General features: G+C 37.5%; 1 protein-coding gene across 18 annotated transcripts in view; it reads right to left on the bottom strand.

Moving 5' to 3' along the window:
• EYA4 (EYA transcriptional coactivator and phosphatase 4) overlaps positions 1-25,855 on the bottom strand; it is a 315,525-nt gene that overhangs the window by 127,409 nt on the left and 162,261 nt on the right. For all 18 annotated transcript variants that reach the window (XM_006932029.5, XM_045058071.1, XM_045058063.1 and 15 more), the window contains one exon: positions 5,251-5,300. In XM_006932029.5, coding sequence (XP_006932091.1) covers positions 5,251-5,300 — 50 coding nt within the window. The remainder of the gene's footprint in view (positions 1-5,250; positions 5,301-25,855) is intronic.

Below are 25,855 nucleotides of genomic sequence, written 5' to 3'. Positions count from 1 at the left end.
GACACGTGAACTAAATCACACTATCTCAGCATATCCATCAATCACCTTCAGGGCAAGTATACCTTCTGACTTGAAAGAGGTGGTTGTAGAAGGAATTAATACAAAGTAATTAACTTTGTAGTGTGATTATTAATTTTCTGGGTTCTATAGTCCAAAAGATAGTATTTGCTAGCAATGTAACTAAGTCGATGAAATGGTTACATGAACGCGGACTGAATAGCTGAGACTGTGTTACTGAGAGAACCTGTGTATTAGTACGTAATCCCGAGATTTGCAAGTTTGAGAACAGGCAACCTGTTCTCAATTTTGATTTTGATGCTTCTTAGAGACACAATATTGGGCTAGATGGGTCTCTGATCTGACACAGTGAAATACAAATGTGTGTTTTCACAAAGGGGCCCTCAGCTTTCACTGTTATGAAAAAAACACAGCATTTAATTATTTGACACGAAATTCTACGCCGGTAAACATTTCAGGCTTCTGGAAGCATTACAATAATCGTTTTACCAGCAAACAAATAGGTACAACGTAATGCCTTAAGTATAACATTGTTAAATCATAACTATTTACACAACATGAATTAGTAGCATTTGTAAAGATTTTCTACATAGACACTGAATAGATCAAATTCCTGAGGCTCACTGAAATATTGGATAGTGGGGTGCCTGGGTGGCGCAGTCGGTTAAGCGTCCGACTTCAGCCAGGTCACGATCTTGCGGTCTGTGAGTTCGAGCCCCGCGTCGGGCTCTGGGCTGATGGCTCGGAGCCGGGAGCCTGTTTCCGATTCTGTGTCTCCCTCTCTCTCTGCCCCTCCCCCGTTCATGCTCGGTCTCTCTCTGTCCCAAAAATAAAATAAAAAACGTTGAAAAAAAAATTTAAAAAAGACATATTGGATAGTAAACTGAGATTCATTCCGGGGCTTCATTCAAAACTTGAGAGTCATTCTGTCTTCCTGTGATCATTGTCAAGTCAGTAGAGACTAGGGCAAGTCACAGCACCCAACGGAGGCTTTGCTGATTTCAGGAAACCCAATTTCCCAGCAAACCAAATTGCTCAACCTTTGAAGGAGGGAAGAGTCCACCCCTCACCATTACCCACTGAATCCTTTCATTTTATTCTTCACATGGAAAACCTAGCATCTTAGCTCACAGTTCCCATGAGCACTGTCCATATTTTACTACTCTCCCTTGTATTTCCCTACTATAATCTGCTGGTGTCAGATACTGTGGCCGGGATGAGAGGAAGCAGCAACAGGAAAAGAATGGATATGTTTCCTAGAAGTCACTTCGCACAGCCAATTTCACTAAAATGCTTCATTTCCATTCACTCCATAATTAGTAGCAGAAGTAGAAAACAAAATTGCCGGATTTGAGTTTTATTTCCTGTCTACATTCTTGGTCTCTTCCTGGTGAAAATGCTGCATTCATTTTGAGTGACCCAAACAGGAAGAAAGGGAAAGGGAAACCAAATTCCACCAAAGAATGTCACCAAAGAAATCATTCAGGTATCACGGGGACTATTTTAACATACAGGCCTATTTGCATATAAGATAGTTGCCAAGAACAAAATTAAAGGATGAAATAAATGATTTCCTCACCTCTTATGAGAGAGAACTGAAAGTAGAAAGTTAAAAATATGCGAGACTTACAGAAACTTCTAGTAACTTCACCTGTCCAGAAGTTATTCATTATTGCACAATTAAATAAGATCCATGTATTTTCAGTGAAGACTCAAATGAGGCACAAAGCTACACAAATAAATTCACCACCCATACAGGGGGAAAAAATCAACATAAAAATGATATTTCAGGGGCGCCTGGGTGGCGCAGTCGGTTAAGCGTCCGACTTCAGCCAGGTCACGATCTCGCGGTCCGTGAGTTCGAGCCCCGCATCAGGCTCTGGGCTGATGGCTCGGAGCCTGGAGCCTGTTTCCGATTCTGTGTCTCCCTCTCTCTCTGCCCCTCCCCCGTTCATGCTCTGTCTCTCTCTGTCCCAAAAATAAATAAACGTTGAAAAAAAATGATATTTCAATTTACTTTTTAGGATAGTCTATCTAGTAACAGACAATTTTAGGTTTAGATAAAGTATATGAAAAATACAGATTTTTGTTTTCAATGGTATCCATTTTATGGTTAACATTAGTTTTAGGAACAAAAGCCAATGATACTATTACATGATTAGCAACACAGAGGAAAGCAAAAAAAAAAAAAAAAAAAAAAAAAAGGAAAAAAAAATGTCCATTTTTCTATGAAGCACATCATATGACTTTCCATACGACATCAAATTCAACATCGCTTTATGAACCTTAGAAAATGCAGTCCCTAATATCTGACTTTTAATGTATACATATAATGTTATTTCTAAGATGTTTTTACCTTACTTACATAGGTTGGTAAAGTCTCTTTTTCCCCATCTACCAGTCACATCTGCGGCCCAAACATTTCTTTCCAAAAGAGGAATTAAGGCCAAGCAAGACAAAGAATTTGCTGATACGCATATGTCACCCTAAGAATTTTCCTTACAAAGTCTCCACACCCAATTTAATTACTTCCCTACTGTAAAAACACTTTCCATCTACATTTATTCTAATCTTTTCATATCCAAAACCAACACACTATAAAGCTAGCTAAATAAATGAATTATATTAGCTTTACGTTCCAAGTGAGGCAGCACTTTATAAGGCAGCGGGTTTCCAGCTTGCATGCATTTTATGCTGATGCAGTATTTCATTTGGAGCTCAGTTCTTTACTTTAGATTTGTTTACAGTAGAATTATCTAGCCCCAGGCTTTAAATCTCAATCTGTATCAATCAATCTCTCTCTCTTTTCTCTCGGTCTCTGTTTCTCTGTCTCTTTCTCTCTCTCACACATACACACAGGAGAGGGAGAGACAGAAAGAGAATACAGAAAGGTTTGTGGTTCCTAATAAGCACAAAAGAATGTAGTCATATATGTATATTGCTAAAGCCACGCTGCCTAGTGTCTGTAATAAAGACATTTTGGTATGTGTGTGTGTGGGTTTTAATAGGTGATAAAAAGTGAACTTCAGTACATGTATATAATAAATACTATTTTTGGCATTCTTGGATTTGTTGACTATTCAGTAAGTTACTGTAGCCTGTGCAGAATGATATTTTGCATATTTTTATTCTCTTGGTGTTCGAACCATCACTGCGTTAACTAAGTGCCAGTTTTGGTACTCCAATACCTCATACCCATGAATAAATACAGAATTCAAGAATAGTCATGTCTGTATGTTACGGACGTTTCTAGGGTGTGGAAGTTGTCTCCTGCACCAGAAGTTAGGAGAGGAGACCAGTCAAGATCAAAATGTGTAGGCAACCTTGAACCAGTAAATGATCCTCAGTCATCTTGAAGGTCTTTCCATTTGGTATTTTAGTAAGTAAGGACTGTTTGTTTGGTTTTCATGTTAAAAGCTTTCGAGTCATTAGATACTGATTTGCCTAATTTTACCTATTTACATTACAAATCGGGAAACTTTTTAGAAGCAGCTAATTTGTGGCAACCACTTCCTTGTTTCCAGGAAGTACAGATAGCTTTCAATTAATATACATTATACATTATATTTTATATGCTAATATAATAATTATATTATAAAATAATATAATATATGTAAACAGTGTTTTAAAAATAACCCTTATTTACCTTAAAAACAATATTGTACTTTTAAGGCCTTATAAGCCAGGATTTGACAGATAAAAAAAAAAAAAAAAAAGAATGATCTAATTCTGGTTTAAATACACTGAGCTACAAATTCTGTTTTTCCTCTGTTACTGAAAACAATTGTGAAGAAAATCAGTTTGGTGGCTTTCTGCTTATTTAAAACTTAGCATAACACGAGGTCCAAAAATCCTGAGTGGACTTATGGGTAAAACATTTTAATATGAAATATTAAGAAGGATGATGACATTGCTGTTTTTTTTTCCTACTAAGCCTTAAGATCAGCTTTGCAAAAATTATCTAATTACTTAAATAACAAGCCCTAGGTAGGTCACTCAGGAAGGTCAGCAAAATGACTAGAAAGGAAATGCTCACAAAGTTGAGTTTGGGCCTTTCTCTCTCTCCATGAGCCCTGGAATTACTCTGCTCTGTAGGAAAAACTGGAATGGTTCATCCATTTCTTCAGGCTCCAACAAGGTAAAACTCTTTGGTTATATTTTGATCCCTAATTATAAAGGACAAAGGCCAAAATGCCAAAGAACACGTGTCAAAAAGTCCTCTATCCTGTTATGTACTCTTGATGGTCCAGAAGAAAAGACCGTTTATAACCATTTTAATATAATAGGTCTGGGAATTAATTCTAGGAATATCACACTGCATAAAACAGAGGTAGTGTTACTCAAACCGAAAAGGTACCGTACATAATATATACTGGTTCTCCAAAAAGAATATACGGTGGCCATTAACTTTTTACCTAGATCTGTCCTGCTGTATTAGACCAATAAAATCACTACTTACATCATGCATTGAAGCAAGTAGGACAAAATAAATGAGACCCGTCTCACCATTAAATACAAATTTCTTGACGCAATAAGCTAGTTTATATCATCAATATCGTATTCTGGATATGTTTATTATTGTAATGGTACCTACAATACTTTTCTTTCTCCATTTAAAAGTCAAGCCTGGATTTGAAGTGAACACATGTAGGCCTGAAAACATCTGTTGGGTATCTGAACCAAACACACAGACAATTACACGGTGCTAAATTCCTGTAGGCAATGGTCTGAGCACTTTGTTGCATCATTTCTACAGGCTCCAAATAACCAAAAAGAGAATGCCAAGTCGATTTTGATTTTTCCAATTTGAGAGCATTCTCAAAATCTAGCAGTGTTTTATTGAAAAAAAAATATTGTAGTTCTACTGGTAAACACAGATTTTTTTAAAGCTGTGGAATCTCTGGAAGAATTTCAGATGTGAAAATACATTATAAGAAAAGATAAGAAAGAAAAAGGAAGCTGAACTCAAATAATGAATGTGAAGGGACAGTGTTTTCCAGTGTTTCTAGAGCCGTCTCTACTATTGTTCTTTAAAGGTGACTTCAATCAGAATCCTTTTTATTCATGTTACGATTAATGGTACCCTTGCCAATATGAAATGTAGCTTGCATAAAGAAAAGTTCTTTGGACCTCAATGCTTCAAATCACAGTTGCATCTGGAGTATAACATCTGACTAGTTCTCCAAAACTGCCATTTCCCTTAGTGGAGTCTTGACTTCTATCTTACAGTACCTGGAATTCTGAGGTTCTGAAGCATCTGATTCCGTGCACGTTTTCTTTACCTGTAAGAAAAGAAAAGAGCGCGAGTTATTTTCCTGTGAAAATACAACTTCCTCGCTCAGGTTCGCACACTTGTTAAAGTGGACACAGCCCTGCCCACCGAGATCTCCATAAAATAATCTCCACATTTTACAAGGGCAGCATGCGGGGTTAAATAGTGTAGTTCATTATTATCCCATGATCAGCTGCCAACGGCACTTCCCTCGACTCCGTAAGTATGTAAAATGTTCAGTCAAAATGGCTTGGGACTAGCTTAACTAGGAACAAAGAAACCAAAGAACCAGGTTTCCCACTTAGGAACAAGAAAGCCATACTGTTCTCAATTCACTGAGAAATGTTTTTCCAATTGATATCACTTCTGTCCCCTACCACAGTGCACAATAATAAACACCAGGTTCTGGGGCAAAGTATGGTGTTAGCTAAAACATTCACATATTAATTTTCATTTTCTCAATCCGGTGGCTGTATGTTTTCTATATTTCTCAGCATATCAATTAAGTTCCAGCATTGCTCACAGACTTCTCACATATAGTTGCAGTATATTTTGCAGGCTATATTTCAACTTTGCGGTTTTTAGCCCACAAAAGGTAAAGAACGAAAATGACTTTTGCTTCCAGGACTTGCTACCCATTTCTGGACAACAGTGGGTGCTACATTCTCTAAAAGAAGGTAAAGCAAAAATCCATGGTCTTTCATAATTTAACTTCAAGCACAGATATTTTATTCAACTACTATGGACTTCACGGTATATTATATGCAAAATAGACTCTATTTCAAAATTTTTTTTGCTTTCATTGCTAAGCCAAGGCATTTTCATGATCTGGGAAATCAATTCTTTTTCTTGCTTGATTAACCACGCTCTCTTTTGCATCCTGCGTACACATTTACACAATATGAAACTAAAACTGTTGAGCAAAGAGGTCATCCTTCCTTTCCTATCATATACCATTTTCTATGCTCTTGACACGGAACTCAGCACCATGAGGTAAAGAAATGCTTTCAAGATTAATTAAAGAAGAGTTAAAAAAAGGAATACTTTTCTTAAAATATAAAATTTACTATGAAACCCACATAAAGTCTTATGTCCACTAAAACTTGTCGAAACAATTTTTTCTTAAAGGGAAGGCCACCAGAACAAAAAAAACTTTATTTCCCACTGGTTCCTTCCCATGATTCCTCACCAGAAACTACACGAGTTGTCCAGGGAGTATGCAGAAATCACCTCAAAGTCAATGTTATTTTCCTCAAGACTATGCTGACTGGACTTTGCACCTGGCTGAAGAAGTTCCAGACCATCCTAGCGAACTACACATACACTCCCGAGAGTCAGAACCAGACGACTTCCTGTAGTTTAATAAACAAAGAATTTTTTTTAATACCCATGGCTTTATAAGACCGCGTTCTCCAAATAATTAACCATACAGTTCTGACGTTTTAAAATTTATCCTCAAAGTGGTAATTATAACGGCAGGGAACACATCTACTGATTACTTACTATCTAGTACTCACTGAGTCTCAGATTCAGAGCTAACAATACGTATGTGATGAAAGACTGAAGTACATACAGACAGTCTTTGTCAATACATACTGTTACAGCTGTAAATTCCACAAAGTGATTTTTTTTCCAGGTTTCATTCATTTGTTCCTGGTCAAATGGGGGAAGAGTTAATACTTAGAATCCTGCCATGTGAAACGTCTATGCAGTGTTAGGACTGCAGTATGAAAGGTCTACGCAGTGCTATGGGTGCTCAGAGAACAATCTACCCCAGCCAAAGGAAGATGGGGACAGTAACAATGGAAGTGACTTCTCAACTGAGTCCTAAAAGATAACGTCTTCCAAGACTGTTTGGAGAAAGATATTTCAACATCATGGGATATGCCAGAGGCATCCTATTATAAAGACCTTATATATGGCAAAGAATTCAGAATTTAATCTTTGAATTGAACACTTCTAAAAGAATACGTTTTAGAGATGATGTAGAAGATAGTGTGGAAGGGGGACAAGGTGAGGGCTGAAGAGACTAATGCAACAGGAGAGAAAGTTTAAGTTCTATGAAAACAGTGATGGCATTGACCTTGCACATCACTACATCCCTCGCCTTGGGCAGACGCTCCCTGTTATGGTCTGGATGCTTGTGTCCCCCCTACCCAGAATGCATATGTTGAAATCCCAACCCCCTGGGATGAAGTGGGGCCTTTGGGAGGTACTTAGGTCATCAGGGTGGAGCCTTTATGAATGGGATTGATGCTCTCATGAAGGAGACCCCACAGAGCTCCCTAACCTTTTTCCACCATGTGTGGACAAAGTGAGAAAGCACTGGCTGTGAACCACAAAAGCAGGCTGTCATCACATGACCACGCTAGTACCTTCTTCTTAGACCGCCAGCATCCAAAACGGACAGAAATAAATTTCTGTTGTTTATAAACTACCCAGTCTGTGGTATATTTTGTTATGGCAGCTCAAATGGACTCACACACTCCCCAAATCCTGGCTTCTAAGTGGATCACATTCAATCCATTGGTGAGAGATGGTGAAGACCTAAATTGAGAGCCATGAGGACAGAGTTGAGAGGATGTTTCTAGCAGATATTTCTGAGACAGAACTGACAGAATCCGGTTACTGATTGAAGCAAAGTATAAAGAAGAACATGATCTCATCTTTTAAGCTGTCCTTGAAAAGACATTTTAATAATGCCAAAGAACAACAAAGATGTTAACTTGTAACTTTTGTTAAATACTTCAAAACCCTGTTATTTCTGAACCGATAGAGAAAAAAGTTAAATGAATCATTAAAAAACTTACGTCTATTGTGTCTTGATCACAGAACTAGGGGGAAAAGAGATAGTTTTATCTAAACATGAACACACTCTCCCATCTGAGAGACCAACAACGCTTCATTAAATGGTGACTGCTAAAGTAGATACGCTATTGGAGAAAGAATATCCTTACAAAATATATTCTGTCGCCAAGATCACCAATTTAGTGTTGAATTTGTTTCTGCACAAAGTTGAAACAAGGAGGCCAAGAAATGAGGCAGAATTTCATGCCCATTATTTAAATCCAAATCCTAGTTTTCATAAGACACACAAGGAGGTGGGCAAAAACATGCCAAGAAGAAAAAATGAATAGTGTTAAATGCATTTAATAGGCTGCACTAATGTGAATTTTAACCCTACTTAACATTATGAAAGTACATGCAGAATCAAAGCGAAATGAAAAAAGAATTACAAGTTTATTTTAAGAAAATAACTATTTAGTATGTAATTAACATAAAAATATCAAAACACTAACTTTTTAGGATGAATGAATGAATAACAGCTAAAAGTTCTAAATTTTTATTATATATGAGGCACAATGCTTAGCTAGATACTATTTTTCCCCAGTTCATAGAGGATAACACTGAGAACCAGAAAGGTTAGCCTGCAAGCAAGCTGTGTAGTAAACTTCAAATCCAGATATATGAAGGCATTTTAATCAGTACGCTAAGAACCTAAAATTCATAAATATACAACCTAAAATGTTTAAAATGAAGTTCAAAACATCTTGCTATTTACAAGTTCAATTTTTACTAATTCATAATAATGATAATCGCGGCCATTTATTATGCAATTATTTTTTTTTCTACTCACTACGCTGGACTATGTATATGTGTAATCTCAATCTATGAAGACAGGTATGATGGGCACATCATTAGTGTTCACAAATGAGAACACGAAGGGCTCAAAGAGGTTAAACCACCTGTCCAATGTCCCACAGCTAGCACTAACAGGGGTGGAATTAGAACTGAAGCCTATACATCAAGCCTTTCTCTCTCTCCTAGGCCAGATGTGCCACTTGTTTTTATTAGGTGTTTTAAAAACTAAGAGTTGAAACTAACATCCCATGGAAAAATGTTTAAAGAGCCTACTAGTTATCTCTGAAATACGGTAACCGTTGAAGGAATCTTTTAAACTGGACTACTGAAGTTACCTGTTTTTACCAAGGACTGGTAACTTTTCAAGTCCATATATGCAAAGTGAAATGGAGTTTTGAAGAAATTATCCAAATACCTCTAGCACCTAGCCATGTTACCAACACCCCACCCACTGCAAAAAAGGGCTACCGTGAGAAACAACCTTCGTGCTTTTGTTGGTGTTTTTCGTCTGAAATAAACAGGATCTGTTCATTCAACAGAGCTTTCCTGAATGCCTTGGGTATTCTAGGTACCACTGTAGGCATGGAGATGAACCAGACCTGAGCAGTCCAACAGAGCAGCCACTAGCCACGTGTGGCTTTTTTTTTTTTAAGTTTATTTATTTTGAGAGACAGAGAGAGAGAAAGAGAGACAGAAAACGTGACCGGGGTTAAGGGGGCAGAGAGAGGGGGAGAGAGAGAATCCTCTGCAGGCGACATGGGGCTTGATTTCACGAACCCGTGAGGTCCTGACCTGAGCTGAAATCAAGAATCAGATGCTTCACCGAGTGAGCCACCCAGGCACCCCTATGTGTGGCTATTTAGAACCTGTAAGGAACCTAGTCTAAACTAAAATGTGCTGTAAATATAAAAGGCACACAGGATTTCAAAGAGTTAGCAAGAAAAACATGTAAAATATCTCAATATTTTTTATATTGAGAAATGAAATATTTGAGATATAAGAGGTTAATAAAATAATTTCCCTTGTTTCTTTTTATTTTTCGAATGCAGCTCCTAGAAAATTTAAAATACATACACAGCTTACACCCTATTTCTGTTGAATAAAACTGACTCAGACCAACAAAAACCTGCCTGGTGATCATGCATTCTAATGGGGAAGACATTCAGTACATCTGTAAACAAGTAAACAAAGAATATAATGTCAGAGGTAAGTGCCAAGAGAAAATAAGGCAGAATAAAGGAATACAGAACACTGGTCAATAATCTTACCTTAGTTAGAAAATCATAACAGTAGTTCTAATTCACAATACCATTCATCCTTCAAGTTTTTTAAGGCGGTATGTATATAAGTAACATAAATTGTACTTTTTAAATGAATTCTAAAGAATGTAGGATTTGTTGAGAGAGTAATCAATATTGCCAACGTCTGGAAAATGTAGAATGTATCACGTATAGAATGTTTTGCATCATGATTATCCTATTCAAGTATAAAAATCACCTTAAATTTTTAAACATTTTCTAGCCGCTAGGTGCTTTGAGAAGGTTACAATCTTTTCAAGAGAAACAGAATTAACTCATTTAAAAAAAATTGCAAAGAAGAACAAGTTTCTTTTATCCTATCCATCATCTTCTAAACAGCTGGAACCAATTATTCCAATTATTTTCTACTTAATCTTGCTATTTATAAATCCTGAAATGTTAAAGATAATAAAAAAAAATAAAACATGGAATAATGGATGATGACATTTTCAAAAGACCTCTTTTGTAACTTCGTTTTGTTTGGAAATGAACTTTAATGACTAAGTCTTAGGATATATTATACAGTGATAATAAAGGATCAGTTCTGCAATTATACTCCAATAATTTCATCCAAAGATGAAAATTTCAGAGATGAAAGTTTGCTGATGTAATGAAACTCATTATGCATATTTTTATGGGTGGTATATAAGACAATCTTTATTTCTTCACTGAACTGTGTAGGAAATATAACGTAAATTAGATTTACATGCAGTATAAGGAAAAAAAATGGATTAAAAGACAGAAAAATTAAATTTGTTTTCCAAATGCAAATTATACTATAGATCATTGCATGGAAATTCTTTGTGAACACAGAAAGTGACACAGGATTATTGTCAACCACAAAAATTGAGGTTGCCAACTTTGGTTGTATTTCAAATATAAATACTCTAAATGCAAAAGTGACTTCTGTTCATAAGTAAATAATATTTGTACAAATACTGTAAAGTATCAATGCCGAGAGTCTGTACACTTTATAAAATGTATTTTTTTATGACTGGATTGGATAAAGTTGTAAATAGTTGCCTAATAAAGAAGTACAGGTATCTAACCTCACTTCCTTTACATTCTGACTTAGTGAAAATAAGAAGCTTCCTGAAATATCAACTGTTATGTGTCACTTTTCATTATTTTCTAATACTTAGAAGTTGGAATATCTGAATTCCAAATTACATAATGGAATGAAAAAGTATTTTCTTATAATTATTCCAGCTGTATCCTAGGAATGTAACTTATGTTTTCATTAAACACATTTTATTTATTTTTATTTATTTTTTAATGTTTATTTATTTTTGAGAGAGGGAGAGACAGAGAGAGAGGGAGACACAGAATCCAAAGCAGGCTCCAGGCTCTGACCTGTTAGCACAGTGCCTGATGTGGGGCTCGAACTCAGGAACTACGAGACCATGACTTGAGCTGAAGTCAGATGCCCAACCAACTGAGCCACCCAGGCGCCTTCATTAAATGTTTTAATTAGATGACCCTTTTTAAAATGTTTAACTTTTTTCACTTAGTTGAACCAGCTGACATTGAGTTTGAAGGGTTTCTTCAGATCATCTTATTCTCAAGTTAGTAGCATTAAATAAATATGAATTAAAATTTGTCCTTTTTGAAATTTTACTCCAGAATGCATACAGTAACCAAACTGACAAAATAGAAAAGTAGGTATATGAATTAACTTTTAAAAACTGAGCCAAAATAATAATAGTTGGAGTATTCGACAAAATATATAATTTTTACTACGGAGGCTTTGCCAAAAATTATTCTAATATTTATTTACTTGGAATAGTCAAACAGAATATATGTTCACTTTGTAAATATAATATTTACAAGTTAATACCACTCTAGAACTTAGCATGGGATGTACACTTTAATGAGATAATCTGTGATTATTTGTGCTGCAGAGTAAATGTAATTTATGTTGAGAAGATAAGCATAGAATTGCTATTCTAATAGTCCCATACAGATACAAACTTAGACATTATCTAAACCAGCTTCAACTAAAATGTCTTCACATTCTTCAACCAGACTTATTCTACATTTTTATACAGGTTACAATTCCTTGTTTGACTTCTAAAAACTTAAAGTATAAAAAAAAACTTTGGAACACAAAGTTGTCACATAGAGTTTTTAAAAAATATACCTGTTTTTATATGCCCATACAAATTGAGAGATTTTGAAATGAAATGAAATGAAATGAAATGAAATAAAATGAAATGAAATGAAATGAAATGAAATGCCATTTTGCCAAATAGTGGCCAAAACATTAATGGCTTGGAGATAGGTTTTATAAGAATCTAATTATGAAATCATCTAAATCTACTTTTTATAAAGTGTCATCTTTCTGAGAAACAAACACTTTGCTGCTCTAAAATTCATAGATTTCTGAAATCATTTGCATGGAGTTAGGAAAGTTTCTTTACTCTTCCCTTTTCTTAGCAAATCCCTTTTCAACCTCTTTATCATTGCTTCCCCAAGTTCTCCCCTGTAACACCAACTATCATTTCCCCAAAGACCACACTATTTATTTATGACAAAAGTGAGTGAAGTCTACTACAAAACTGGAAGTCTATATCCACCTCAGTTCAAAGAAAAACTGCCATATCCTTTCTTTAAATGCTATACATAGATAAAGTACAAAGAAACAATTGAATATTCCATTTTTGACTGCAACAGTAAACAAAATAAACACATACACTAATAATAGGAGGGTTAGAAGCTTAAGAAGTAAAAATCCACAACCAAAAACCTGAAGTAGAAATTATTTTACCCCTCTAGTATTGGACTGTCATGGGCAAGATTTCACTTGATTTCTGGCCTTGAAAGCAGGGGGCCTTCCAGGACCCAGGTTTGGGGGAGGGAGGTTATACAAAATCACCCACTGGGGAGGAATTATATTTAAAAGTAAAAAAATCTTATGGGCTATAACTCTTCATCAACTACCACTGTCACAATAGTATTCACATTATTTGAGAGTTCATTGCAAGGTTGGATAGATTTAAAAAGCAACTTAGTAACAATGACTCAGGGAAACAAAGCATAATTACATATGTACAACATAGAAGTATTAAATCAAATGTCAAACCTCATATGCTTTTAGAGTTTGGAAGCACATTTTCTCCTTAATTATGCCATAGTCCTTTGTCACCTGCCATAAACTCTACATACACTATATGAAATACCCAGGAAAATTTCAAACTCCTTCTAAAGGTATGTTTTTTGATTATTACCCAATAGGGACTATATCAAAGGTAACAAAGTTCTTAAAATGCCACAAAAGGAACCATAAGATGCCTTAATGTATCAGGTTACAGCACATATGAAAGTTTTTTCCCCTCCAGGTTTGGAAACAAGACTAGATTGATTGTTCAACGATGATACTTTGCCTAAATATGATAGATGAGTCTTAAAAGGAAATTTTTTGTCTTACAAACGTTGATTATAAACATCTAAGAGATATTTACCCATAGATCAATCTTGCTCTCCTTTATACATTTTGTTTACATGTTTCTTTGCAGTCACGGGTGTCACAAGGCAGATAGTATTAAAACAACAAAAAGGCAAAGTAGAATTATCAATTCCAAACCAAGAACTAGTAATCAACGAGCATAACGTTAATTTGGTAGAAGCCACTGCAATCGAATTCAAATTGCTGACTCTATGGTACATTTTCTCAATAAGCCAGGATAAAACAATTCTACTGATACTAAATATAAAAATCTTAGCTTTAGATTTCCCTCTGTTCAAGATTTATGAATTCACACAAATAATGCTTTAAAAATAATCTTAGAATTCACCCTATTTCCCTAGATGGAGAAGTCTTGCTAATGTTTTTGGCAATGTCTTCTACATCTTTCTGCGGTCATTCCCCACCCCCCACCCTTTTCTTAGATATTGGAATGTTTTGGCCACAAGGTTAAGAAACACTTCCCCATTTATCATGACCTGCCAAGCACATCAGGCCCCTAGACAACGCAGCCCTTTACCACTTAACAAATTCAGCTCATCTTAGCCATGAAACTTCAAAAGAATTTGGCCACAGGCATAGATTAGCTATCATTTGTTTTGCAGCATAAATATCAATCATTGTGTAACACACTCTAGTGCACCTAACGTCATCTGCCCGTTAGGTATAGCTGATAACTAACCTTTTCGACTTGAATGATAACTAACATAGAGATAATCCAGTTTATTGACATATAATTGTGGGATAGATAGGCAATCATTTTAGTAAAAGCTTCTGTTAAAATCTTAGTTTGAAACGTATAAACTCTAAAAGATATTTTGAGTTAGTACATAAAGACTTTCCTAATATGCCCAAAGGTATCATAATAACTTAAAGAAAATTCATGCAACCTTTAACTTTAAAAACAAATTAACAGATAGAACATATGCATATGCAATAAAATGTTAAAGGCAATTTTAAATTGAACAGCATATATCTGTAAATTAATTTGAAGATTAATGCACGCATGATATAAATATACTTGCACAGTATATTGATAAAGAGTTCTATTTTCAAATTGTGTAAATTTTAAATTCTTGATCTCCCATAAAATGAAAACGTTTTTATAAAGAGAAAATCTTGGGATGTTGGCATCAAGCTTTTTATTTTTTACTTAAACTACATACACTAATAAAAAAAATATACTGTGTGGCATGATTCATTTTAATCATATATTTTTTACAACATTTTGGCAACGTTTTTCAGTTTTGAAATTGAAAGTAGTTTTCTATTAAAGCCATCTTGTATAACCATTTTTATAAAAAGCTTATAAATCACCTTTCCTTAAGTTTTAATCTTAAAATGAAATTCCTCCTTAGCAGAATTCATAAAACACAGACTGTAACATAATTTCTACACTGAAAAACACAAATTATGTGATTTCTGTCTGAGTAGATTTTCTATCGAATTAAATGAACATTGTAATTACTTGCAGGCTAAGAGCATGAGACAAAACAGTTTCGTGTGAAACATATTTCACACGTACAAATATGTGATAAGAAATATTCTCATTAACTGTGTAATTTCAAATAAAAACTAAGCAATTTATTGTAAGCTTTTTTTAAATGTAGAAGTTCATGTCTTAGACGGAAGTGAAATTTAGTCAGGTAACTTCACAACTTCTGTGGTCCTAAATATTAATGTATCATAAGGAATGGAGAACAATCTATGGTCTCAAAGTAAAATGGAACCACACCGTGGTTAAACTCAAGGGTTAAAGAGGAAAGGAATTATAGATTAGGGCTATCTGTAGTGAAGGTCTCATTCTAGGTAAACCTAATAAATAATTGAAATGTACTTACGATTTTTTCCTCTTTGACCTCAATTAAAATGGCTCTGTGAGAGCAGGTTCTAAGGACAATTTATCCTGGTTTCCTCAATACACACTTATGAAGTCATCTGGCTTTTGTATTTCTTCAACAGCTGTATTACCTTCAAAATTGGCTTGCACCATTTCCCCAAAGCAAAATGTAAGTCTGCCCTGGACACACACAACCACCTTCCTTCTGCGGGTGGCTGCGAGCTTGAAAAGTCAGATCGTGTAATTTTCAAAATTTTAACAACAGTAATTTTATAAAGGACTTAAGAGGAAGAGAGAGAAAAATCAAAGTGGAGATTTTTTAAATTGCCTTTTCTCTGTTGTCCTTTTGCTCTCTCTCCCTCCCTCCTGCCCTCCCTTTCTCCTTCCTTCCCTCCCTCTCCCTGAGAAGTTATAACACAAAGCATTATAGATTATTGGTATCTGTTTCTGTCGCCATTTTGGTAAGTAATAGTTTAGTAGTGTAGAAAATTTTGGTGAAAAACGAACACTCAAAAAGCAAACTAAGGTAGGATAACATCATTGTTCAATTAGACGGGGTTTCAGAAAATAGTAACTGCAATCAAGAAAAGAAGCAGGAAACCGGATAGCGTGGACTGATGCTCAGTAGACCCTGGAAACCAAACTGGAAAACTTATTGGCTGTGATAATTCATTCTCTCTTTCTTCAAACAGGTTCCCTAAACAATCTAACTCTGGCAGTAAATCAGGGGCCACAGACACTTGGAGGACATTTTCTCCTCCTGAATTGTGTTTTTCTCACAAGAATAATAAAACAGGAAAGCAAGGCTTTCCTCGGTGGTCTTGAGTGAAAGAATTGTTTTAGATTTCGGAAGGATGGTGACAATTTACCCACATTTTAGCCCCTTGATGCAGCAGACACAGCAATTCACACACTTTCTTCATGAGATTCGAAGACACAAAAATATATGTAAATAATCTAAACCAAAGCACACCAAATGCTTCCACATCAAGGTTCTAAATCAAAGTATCTCCTCAGCTGCACATCCAAATGAAGGTAAAACCAACTAGAAACTTAAGATTTTTTTTTAAAGAAGTTAAAATTAAACCTGATTTTACTAGCAGTGTTTTAGGGAAAAAAGCAGAAAACAAAATCCCATACAGAAAAATATTTGCTCTCTTAAAAAATACAAAAACCTGTATCGTCGACATGACTACATCTGAAATCTAATGAAAAATCCAAATTCAGCATACAATTTCAAAGCAAAAATAATTATCCAGAAAAAAATGGCCGTTCATCTAAATAGATGGTATTAAATTTTTTAAAAATCCTACAGCATCCACCTATAAGGGAAACTCCTCAAAGTCAACTAGTAACGTTTTCTCATGAAATCTCATCTATTAATTATCAATTACTGCTTCGCCTGCATTTCTCCCAGCATTAACAAAATGCAATTAAGTTTCAAGTAGTAAAAATAAAACATATTTAAAAGTTTCAGCATGTACAGATTAGGGATTTTCTCTATATTGATCTGCTTGCTCAATTTTATGTATATTTCTTCTATCATCCTTATGCTAAAACTGAGAAAAATCCAAATTACTGTAATTAACATTTTTCTCTGAGATAGAACTGCCTCTACTTACACGAATGGCTTACCACATAATATAATAGCAGTTATAATGTTTCAATCAAAAGCTAAACACAACTTACCTCATTTAAAGTCCCCAAACCTGAAACTAAATCCAGTTTTACTTGGAAGTAAGGTGTGTGTGTGTGTGTGTGTGTGTGTGTGTGTGTGTGAAGTTCAACAGCCAGTAAATTCCACTCTCCAGTGTGAGTAGAATGAAACCCGGTTGGAGGATTACACAATACTCTGAAAGGCTTACAGTCTCTAACCAACATCCAGGTAGCCTTAAAAACACCTTGCTCTGGAATGAACCCTTCTGGCTCCAGAGGCAGTGCAGTTATTCAGGGTAACCAGGAGGACACCTGGTGAGTAAACACTCCTGGCTCCAGCCGATGGCTTTCCACGCCCTTCTGTTTATGGTAAGATGACGTACCATCACAGGTCACCCCCATGGACAGTGCCCGTCTCTCAGTGGGCACAGATGAGAAGTACAGTATTGATTCTGACTCCCAGGCCGCCAAGCCGCAATCCTTGTGACCATTCAGAGCCCACTGGTATAGCTACTCGAAAAGTTAAATCCCTGTGCTAAGTTTTCTAAAAGCAAATTTTACTTTAATTTCTTTTAAAGCAAAATATTTCAGGAAAAGAAATGCCTCATGACAAGTTAAGCACTGGTACTCATTAAAATAAGGATTAAATGAAGACTGGTACTCAATGTCCCAAACCCAACATTTTCGGTTTGTTCATTTTTGGGTTTTTGTTTTTTGCTTTTTGGTTTTTGGTTTTTTTCGATGAGGAAGAAGTCCTGTAAATTTTTACTTTCATTATTACATTTCTCCAGGAAGTACAACATTTTCTTCTTCCCTTACACACAAGTATGTTGACAAAGTGGGAAAATAATTACAGGTATTTTTATGTAATTCATTTTTTTATGTATTTTTATGTAAGGTATGGGAAGGGCTGATCACAATTATAAATATTCACACAGAGGTTATCATTTTATGTAAAATGTCTTCTAAAATAAAGCCATTTATGTTTAAAAGGAAGAGATATGTTAAGTTCTAATAAAATGAAAAGACAGCTAAATTCAAGAGATGAAGATAATGCAATTAAGTCCATTCTCTGGCACTGAAGCTCCTTTTGTAATTAAAAAAAAAAAAGAATTGTTTTCTTTAAAGAAAACAATGTTATGAAACTTTCATCCCTTCACCCTTTAAAAATGTATCTCGCCGATCTCGAAAGACTAAGCTCATTTGGTAAGTTCCTCCTACAATATTTCAATTTGGCATTTACAGGCATTATGGGAATTACCGCCTCCAATTTATCTACATAATTCTGGGATGATTTCTCCTATTTTTCTCCATCTTTACAGCGGGACTCGAAATGATACACTGAGGCAAAGGGCTCAAGATAGAGACCGACAGCCGACGAATAAACAGCTCAATCTGAGTGGTTCGTGGGGCCGGTATTTCTTGCAGTCATTTTCGTTTTCAAGGGAGGAATTGAGTGAAAAGCCATTACCTACTTCAGGTTTGGGCAGCAGTGCGGAAACCCCAGTGCCCTCAGGAACTGAGGACGGCGCTGTCTTCCCACGGTGCTGGCTGCTCTCGCTGCAGTGGCTGAGAAACTGGAGAAGCATAAGCAATCCACCTGCAGCACTGGTTCAGCCCAGGTTTTGATGCCACTACAGTATTTACTTGACACAGAGCTGACTGGGCCTATTAGAGTCCATAAAAGGCGCTGATTAGGGGCCCCTGGGTGGCTCAGTCGGTCCAGCGTCCGACTTCAGCTCAGGGCATGATCTCACGGTTCGTGGGTTCGAGCCCTGCGTCGGGCTCTGTGCTGACAGCTTGGAGCCTGTTTTGGATTCTGTGTCCCTCGCTCTCTGCCCCTGACCCACTCATGCTCTGTCTGTCTGTCTCTCTCTCAAAAATAAATAAACATTACAAAAATTACAACAAATAAATAAAATGTGCTGAGTACTTATTTTAGAGGCCCCGTTTTGACAGATTCAGTTCTTTGTTCCCAGTGTGGTTGGATCAATGAAAGTAATGTCATCTTCGCAGCCAGTGCTTAAGTAGTTGAAAGCTTCTTTTTTTTTATTTATTAAATTTTTTTTTCAACGTTTATTTATTTTTGGGACAGAGAGAGACAGAGCATGAACGGGGGAGGGGCAGAGAGAGAGGGAGACACAGAATCGGAAACAGGCTCCAGGCTCTGAGCCATCAGCCCAGAGCCCGACGCGGGGCTCGAACTCACAGACCGCGAGATCGTGACCTGGCTGAAGTCGGACGCTTAACCGACTGCGCCACCCAGGCGCCCCAGTAGTTGAGAGCTTCTTGAGTATTGTGGCATAAATTAGAGTTTTTAATCTCCACGGAATATGCTTCTGAAATGACCGCTCTCTTAACTCTCTTAAGGGACTGTAGTCATTCGGTATTTTCTAAAGTCTGAAGAACCCAAGAAACATTCATTGAAGCAAAATCTGTGTCTGTTCTTGTTACAAGAGAGCCCCAATGAACCACGGCTAAAGCCCTAAGAAGGACAAAATAAGTTCTTCGTGAATTAAAGAAGGCTGGCTCGATAGGGGGCAGTGAGAAAGGGTTCAATTAGCAACTTGTGATGAAAACTTTATACATAAGGGAACTACAAACATGAAAAAAAAATGTCATTTGTAGTTACAACTCCTTTTTTTTTTTTTTTTTTAAGTAGGCTGTGTGCCCAGCGTGGAGCCCTATGCAGGGCTTGAACTCACGACCCTGAGAGATCAAGACCGGAGCTGAGATGGAGAATCAGATGCTTAAACGGAATGAGCCACCCAGGCGCCCTTGCAACGCTTAAAGAGTACAAATAGCTACAATCTTTCTGATGAAAAATGTAATCTTTATCTCAGCTTACATTAAGGCATCAAAGTGTTCCTAGAATCATAAAAGCAAATGGTATACCATTACTTTACATTGTTTAAACTGAGGAGGGAAATTACATTGATGGGTTTTTAATAACATTTATGAACAGAGATTGTTGAGATGCTCTTCCATCCCCAATGCACCTCTACCAAGTAGTTAAAGGAACTGGAACAAAGAGACAAACCAATCTTTCTAAGCATCCATTCCCCCTCCCGTGAAGCCAAGATTTCCATCGCAGAGTGTCAGTGGTATAGTAGCTATTTTTTCAATGTGAACCGCCTATTTTTGAGACTTTATCCATTATACTTCGTTTAATAATTGTTTTCATTACCTACAGTTAAAATCAAGCAGATAGCTGTCAATCAATGCAATTATTATGAAATACCCTGTAGGTACAAAGGAATTAATAAAATAGCCCAAATCAAAGGAACTAGAGATCTTTAAAAGCCAGTAGAGCCTTCTCATGGGTAAATATTTGGTTTCCCTTTTATTTTAAAATACTGAAAATGGCGCTTCGATCTCCAACGACTACCTTTCAGTGACTTAAAGGGCAATCGGTGAAGACCTGTCCCATGTTCTGATAAACGTGAAACTATCAGGAACCACTGACAGTCAATGCATTACCACAGTGACTTGCACAGGGCTCCTGCCGCACTATTTGTTTAACGCACGGATATCCTTCAAAGTTATATGCAGAATGAGATTAAGTTTAGTCAGTCATAACAACCCTTAGGTTTGGCAGAAATCACACCAATTTTTTTTTAAATCTAGAAAATAGATTGGGGACTGCCACTTAATGGAGTGCATTCTTCACACTTGGAATGTGAATACTCGCTCTCCATAAAATCTTAGCACAGGGCAGGTGTTTCTGGGCTCCCTGTTCTTTATTTCTTCCCCATTCAATGGCATCATGTTTTGTACATCGTCTAGTAATCTATCAAACACCTCCCTCTCCAAAGTTATAAAATATCTCCAGGTCCTTTTATAACATTTCTCTTCATTAATATCTAATTCAATATAAGACAGCTTTATGAGAAGTTCCAAGAAAACATGTTAAAAATCAAGGGATAAAACAGAGCCAACATGGGGAAACAAAATAAAAACAAAACCAAAAGTGCAATCATATAATTCTGACAACAACTGAAAAATCAGAGAGAGAGAAAAGAAAAACAATTTAGAATGTCTGTAGGTATGATAAATTCCCAAATTGTTGGTTTGAAAAAGCCCATATGGAATCAAAACTAAACAGCCACCACAAACTATAACTACCTCCTTAGCTAGGTCACTGATGTGGTATCTACATTGGAATATAGAATCCAATATCTAGGAGTCTATTTTAAAACAAACAGTAAATTATGTCCATGCCATTATAGAACAAATACCAAATAATAATCAATGCAGTAGTTATATTTGCCATTTGATTAATCTTCTTTCTTTTTCTGTTAAGGCTGTCAACCTCCACTATATTCAAGAGCCAAGTGGGTAGTTTCGAGTGAAGCTAGTCAAGTGGAGGTTGGGCTATTGGCAAAGCGCGTGGCCTTCCCTAAACCATTCAAATTCTGTACTTCCTCCCTAGACAATCATTCACGCATTTTCAGGTCTTAAATGCCATCTGTGTGCTGTAGATTCACAAATTTTCGTCACCTCCTGAGATCCATCATCTGGCTCCCAAACTCTCATTCTCCTAATTTATATCTCTCTATAAAGATCTCACGGCCGTATCAAACTTTTATATGCCCACTGCTAGTCTCTATTACTACTCTGCCAATCCTACCTTTACTGTCCAAAATTTTCCATATAAATAAAGCTGGAGTCACTGGGTCCTCCCTTTTCCTCAAACTCTGTATCTAAATTCACCTATGCAGCAGAATTAGACCAGCCTGAAGAACTAACCTCAACCCTGTTCCCCACAGTGTTAGACCAAATCAGCTGAACAAATTTCATAAACCACTGAAGTCAACCTTTAGAGCCAAGTGGCTTTATCCTTAAGTTTCTGTATTGACCTTCCCACCTAGTATTCAGACATCAATGAGCCCGACAAGAGGAACTCGAGGGCAAATCCGATATCCTTAATAACCCTGGCCAGTGACTGGAGACTGGGCTGAATACCACCAGGATCAAGGTGACAGTGCTCATTACTTCAGCTAAAATAGGAAATAAATTTCATACCACGTTTTCTAATTAAGGATAGAGATAATAATGGCCCACAGGATACACACGAATAATGAGTCAGCTACCCCTCCATCAAACTTCTCTGAGTGACCACGCGCAGCTTTATTTTGGATAGAGTTCCACATCTGGCAGGTATATGATCCATGGTCCTTAAATACTTGAACGTCTCTTATGACATCCCTAACATAAAAGTTCTAAACAAAGTACAGTTCTAAGATATATACAAAGCTCCCAGAAAGAAAGTGGTTTTTCCAATACTGGGGGCCCCATCAGCTGGGGACACACAGGTGGGTGGTGCCTCCAGTGTGATTTCTAGGTCAGTTAGCAGGCCCTAAGATTCCCAGTTGAGGGGCACCTGGGTGGCACAGTCAGTTAAGCGTCTGACTCTTGATCTCAGTTCAGGTCACGATCTCATGGTTCGTGGGTTCAAGCCCTGCCTGGGGCTCTATGCTGATGGTGCAGAGCCTGCTTGGGATTCTGTCTCTCCTTCTTTCTGCTCCTCCCCCACTGTGCTCAAAGTAAATACATAAACTTAAAAATAAATAAATAAAAAAGATTCCCAGCTCAGCTTCAATAACTGAGTCTAGTTTTGGGGGCTAGTTATCTCAATCTCTGTTTATCCATACCACTAATTCGTGGCATTTATTTGTTGCATGTAGTAAATAATAGCTATGGAAATGATAGGGAAGACATCTAAATGTGTTCAACACCTTCCACTGTTGTTGATAAACTCCTTGGTCAGGTAAAGGGAAATGGTGCTCAAATCACGTCAGAGCCATCTGCCAGGGGATAGCAGAGCCAAAAGTCACTTAAAGGCAAGGTGTTTCTAACAGTGTGGGGGAGCCACACTAGGGCAGTTTCCTTCAAGAGGAAGGTTCCAAGAATGGCTGTGAAAGACAAACAAAACCATTGATGTTTATTAAATCACTGTACTTCCCAGGTCTAAGGTTTTCTATCCACAGATTCAGTCACCGCCTTTCTCTTATCACCATAAAATGACGCGTCATGTTCAAGTAGTTCCAATTTCACCTTTTTCTAATCATTCCCTACTTACACAGACCTTTCATCCAGAAAGGTCAAGAGCAAGAGGGCCAAGGCCACTTTTATAAAACTTACAGAGGCCCAAGAGGTGCACTCTATAGAGAATCAGCAAGTAGTTCACTCAATCAAGTGATCAATGGCATTATGAGCTAGGACGATTCAATCCAACAAGACATTTCAAGGGGCTGAACCAGATTAAGTCTGAATCCTCTCTTCCCCCTCTGACCAGGTTGCCACCCAAAGCGTGTACCAAAGAGGATGATCTGGGGTTGCTATCAGGGAAAAGAAAGACATCACATGTAGGAATGATCAGGATGATATCCCAAATCTTCAAAATACGAAGTTTGATATAACCTCTCACCCCTTCCATCCTCATCATAACTCAGGAAGTGAGCAAGAGATGATCCATAACTGGAGCCGGGTGGATTCAGTAACCAAAGTGTCTTACTAATAATGTATGTGGACCAGAGGAGGTCAGAGAGGAAGAGTTATAAATCTTTTGACTTAATTTTCAGGAGGCTGTTCCAGCGTTCAACAGTATAAAATGTTTGTGGATGACAGGGCGCAGAGAAGGGCCACTGAATACCCTCCTATCGGTCCTGGCTTCTGTGACAGAAGAGGCACCACTGTCAGACTTATATAGATTAATTTCAAAGGCCACAATGGTGCAGCTATAGTTGGCTGATTGGAACAGAACAGCAAAGCCATAACCTGAAAACCTGTCAACAGCAGTGAGGTACCACTGACATCCCAAGAGGGGGTCCAATGCAATCAATCTGTTAGGAACGGCAGGAGTAAACCACTATAAAATGTGTCTTCCCTCACTGAGACAAACAGGTCAACTGTTAGCAGGAGTCACAGTTTTCCATGCCAGTCACCTCCGCATGGAAACACAGGGTGCTTTACCTCCTAGGCAGTCTTTGGCCGTGGGTCTACGGCCTATCTGGTTACAGTAATGAATCGAGGCAGCAATGGCAAAAGTCTGGGTGCGAACGGAACCAGCAGCTCGATTCCAGTTGGTTCTTATCAGAGAATAGGCCCTTACCATAAACCTCTTCATGAATGACCCTGACAGTTAACCATTTCCATAGCCTGTGACCCCCAAGAGGGATGGTTTCAATCTGCTAGGTGGCAGTTTTTCAAGTGGCAAACCAAACAAATACATCATTGGCAACATTCCCAGAGACAGTAAATACATAAAAAAGATTGATCAAGGGGAGTATTGGCCAGTACTGTAAGAACTGCCTTGGGTTCTGCACACCGAGCAGAGACAATATCCATTTTCTGCATAGCTGACGATGAACCTGAATAGTCACAGCAGCCCAAACCTGACTGAATTCTATTTCAATTTAGCCCATCCATCAGTGAACAGGGCCCAGGCATTTAAAGGAACCTCCTGTGAGTCAGGAGATCAAGTTTTCCCTAAAGGGAGAGCTGCCACTTTTCCATGTGAGGTTAAGATGTTGCTGGTGTCAAGCTGGCTTCATTCCTGATAATACCACTGCCATGTGACAACCCAGACTTGCTGGGCCTTTCCTACCCTGTTACTCACTGAGTATGAACTGATATACACCCGAGTGTGAATATCAGACTGAAGAGTTACAAGGCCTCCACAGGCCTTGTCTAACTCCAAAGAACTGTACCCGGTGTCCACATCTGGGATGTGGTACCACCCCATGGAGGTTGTTTCCTTTTGCAGAAGCTTCAAACAGCCAAGTCAAGGTGAACATGAAGCTCAAAAGAGGTCATTAGGCTTGTGGGGTCCCCAAAGTACTAGTGCCTCCGCACATACAGTTCTTTAAGATCAGAAGAATCCCCTCTAGATTTTATAAGCATTCACGGGATAATCATGTAGAATTCAGTAATGGATGTCACAACAAGAAGACACTGAATTGGCCCATGGGACCCACCAACAAAGGCTATGAGTTTCCTTCCCCTACTGCAAACCCTGCCCAAGCCACATGAGCTGAATTCAGGTATCCCTTACTTCCCTGGACGGATAGGTTGGTGCACTGGGCATTTGCATATAATATGGCTATAAAAGTTTAAGTTCCTCCTCTCCCCAGAGTTCCCCGCCCCACACGTTACATGTTTTTTTTTTTTTTTAACCCACATTTGGGTGGGTTAAGTAATTAATTTTGGTCCTCCAGGATAGGGCGAAACTTAGCCTCATCACTGTTTTGTTTTGTTTTGGTTTTCATTAAAGAAGCTGAAATTGGGGTAGAGGGGTGGGGAGAGATCTCAGGGCACAGAGAAGAACAGCTCCATGTCAGTAAAATGAGATGCATTTAATTTCAGTTTTGATTGGCAGCAGGCTCAGGACTCAAGCAAATGAACATCTAATATTTTCAGTTCGTGCGGCGCTCTGTATTGAGCAGCAAGAGTGTTCTCACTGAATTCCTATCAGTTTGGGGAATCCCTACTTAGCAGCCGTAACCACTCTGGCTGTGGCCAGGGCATTTGCTCAGACTTGATTTGCATAGGAGAGATTGTTTTTATTTAAAGAGTCCCTTTTAACCGAGGGCGTTTACTGCCTTATTGTGAGAACCTCTCTAAAGTGCTCTCCCTATTTTGACGTAAGAATGAAAAAAGGATGA

This window comes from Felis catus, chromosome B2 (genome assembly GCF_018350175.1).
Source record: "Felis catus isolate Fca126 chromosome B2, F.catus_Fca126_mat1.0, whole genome shotgun sequence".
Lineage (NCBI taxonomy): Eukaryota > Metazoa > Chordata > Mammalia > Carnivora > Felidae > Felis > Felis catus.
Note: the sequence above shows the minus strand (reverse complement) of the source record. Positions and strands in the feature narration are given on the sequence as shown.